General features: G+C 40.5%; 1 protein-coding gene across 1 annotated transcript; it reads left to right on the plus strand.

The window, feature by feature from the left end:
- Window positions 1–747: 747 nt before the first annotated feature.
- On the plus strand, window positions 748–1,686 carry LOC131407865 (putative olfactory receptor 10D4). Its single transcript, XM_058544465.1, has one exon. It carries the CDS (start codon window positions 751–753, stop codon window positions 1,684–1,686), a length of 936 nt encoding a protein of 311 aa, XP_058400448.1. The 5' UTR covers window positions 748–750.
- Window positions 1,687–1,928: the final 242 nt, after the last annotated feature.

Below are 1,928 nucleotides of genomic sequence, written 5' to 3' on the forward strand. Positions count from 1 at the left end.
GGAAATGAATCTCTACTACTCCTACTCCTGTGATTTGCCATAAAATTGGGCAATTGCTTAACTTGGATCTGGTTAGACAATTACAGATTTTGGAGAATGAAATGGGGGTTACCAGTTACACATTGTGCAAAATTCAGGAAAATGGAGACTACCAGTTACTCATGTGTACTAAAATCCAGAGCATATGGGCCTGTTAACGTAATTTTCTGTTCATTAAGAGCTAAGACCCTTCTTTTGGCTAGTTTCTCATTATTGACCGCCACATCTAGGAAGACAATATGGAAAAGATTCTGTATCTTTCCTAAGTATGGCTTATATGATCATAAGTGATTTTTGGAGATTTAATGTAACCAAATTGTCTTAGATGAATATAAGAAGCTTGGATGGGACTTTGTTATAAAGACACTGAGTCTTCATATTTATCTGTTTAGAATCACAAAGCATGTTTGGAATTAATGCAATTTAGTAGTGTACACGAAGAATGGAAGCTAGGGTATTGGTCATGTAAGGCCTCTTAGGGAGAATGTAATAAGGAGCATCTGTAAATAGAAACTGCACTGCAGAGAGACATCCAGTATGGAGAGAAGAAACAGATCAAGACAATTCTAACAGGAAGCGCTAGTCTGCGTATATCTAGATCATTTGCTCCTTTTCCATTTCACTGATTCAAACACAACTCATTTGCATACATATTAAATTTAACCACAAATTTCTTTTTACAGACACCCAAGAGTTGATTCTTCCATAAAAATGAGAAATCATACAATGGTGACTGAATTCATCCTGCTGGGAATCCCTGAGACAGAAGGCCTAGAGATTGTCCTTTTTCTCCTGTTTTTATCATTATATTCATGTACTCTCTTGGGAAATGTGCTCATCCTTACAGCTATCATCTCCTCCTCTCAGCTTCACACTCCTATGTATTTTTTCTTGGGAAATCTCTCCATGTTTGACCTGAGTTTCTCTTCAACAACTGCTCCCAAGATGCTGTTATACCTTTCAGGGCAGAGTCACAGTATCTCCTTCCAGGGCTGTGTGTCCCAGCTCTTCTTCTACCATTTCCTCGGCTGTACTGAGTGTTTGCTGTACACAGTGATGGCCTATGACCGCTTTGTTGCCATATGTTATCCTTTGAGATACATGGTGATAATGAACCACAAGGTCTGCTCCATCTTGGCCACAGGGACCTGGCTGGGTGGCTCTGTCCACGCCATTATCCTAACCTCCCTCACCTTCCAGTTGTCCTACTGTGGCTCTAATGAGGTGGGCTATTACTTCTGTGACATACCTGCAATCCTACCTCTAGCTTGTGGCGATACAGCTCTAGCTCAGAGGGTAGGTTTTACAAATGTTGGTCTTTTGTCTCTCATTTGCTTTTTTCTCATCCTTGTTTCCTACACTTGTATTGGGATCTCCATATCGCAAATTCGCTCAGCAGAGGGCAGGCAACGGGCATTCTCTACCTGCAGTGCACACATCACTGCAATTCTTTGTGCTTATGGGCCGGTAATCATCATCTATCTACAGCCCAATCCCAGTGCCTTGCTTGGTGCTGTAATTCAGATGTTGAATAATCTTGTAACCCCCATGCTGAACCCACTGATCTATAGCCTGAGGAATAAGGACGTAAAATCAGCCCTGAGGAATGGACTTGCCACGAGAGGTTTGACTCTGGAGAATAAATGAGAAAATCTGAAGCTTTGCTGGACAAAGTTTGATTCTCCGTTTCTTAGGACAAATTCTCACCTGCAGTTTCCAAGGCATGTTGAAATTAAATGTACTCTTAATCAATCTATCACTTAAACTTGCTAACTTTTAAAATATATGTCTTTTTTCATATTTCCCTGTTTCATAATGAAATATGATTAACAGAGTCACTTAGCAGATATTGAATTGCCTCTTATGCTGCATGGATGCTCTCCCAGCAC

The sequence above is a fragment of the Diceros bicornis genome, chromosome 7, assembly GCF_020826845.1.
Source record: "Diceros bicornis minor isolate mBicDic1 chromosome 7, mDicBic1.mat.cur, whole genome shotgun sequence".
Classification (NCBI taxonomy): domain Eukaryota; kingdom Metazoa; phylum Chordata; class Mammalia; order Perissodactyla; family Rhinocerotidae; genus Diceros; species Diceros bicornis.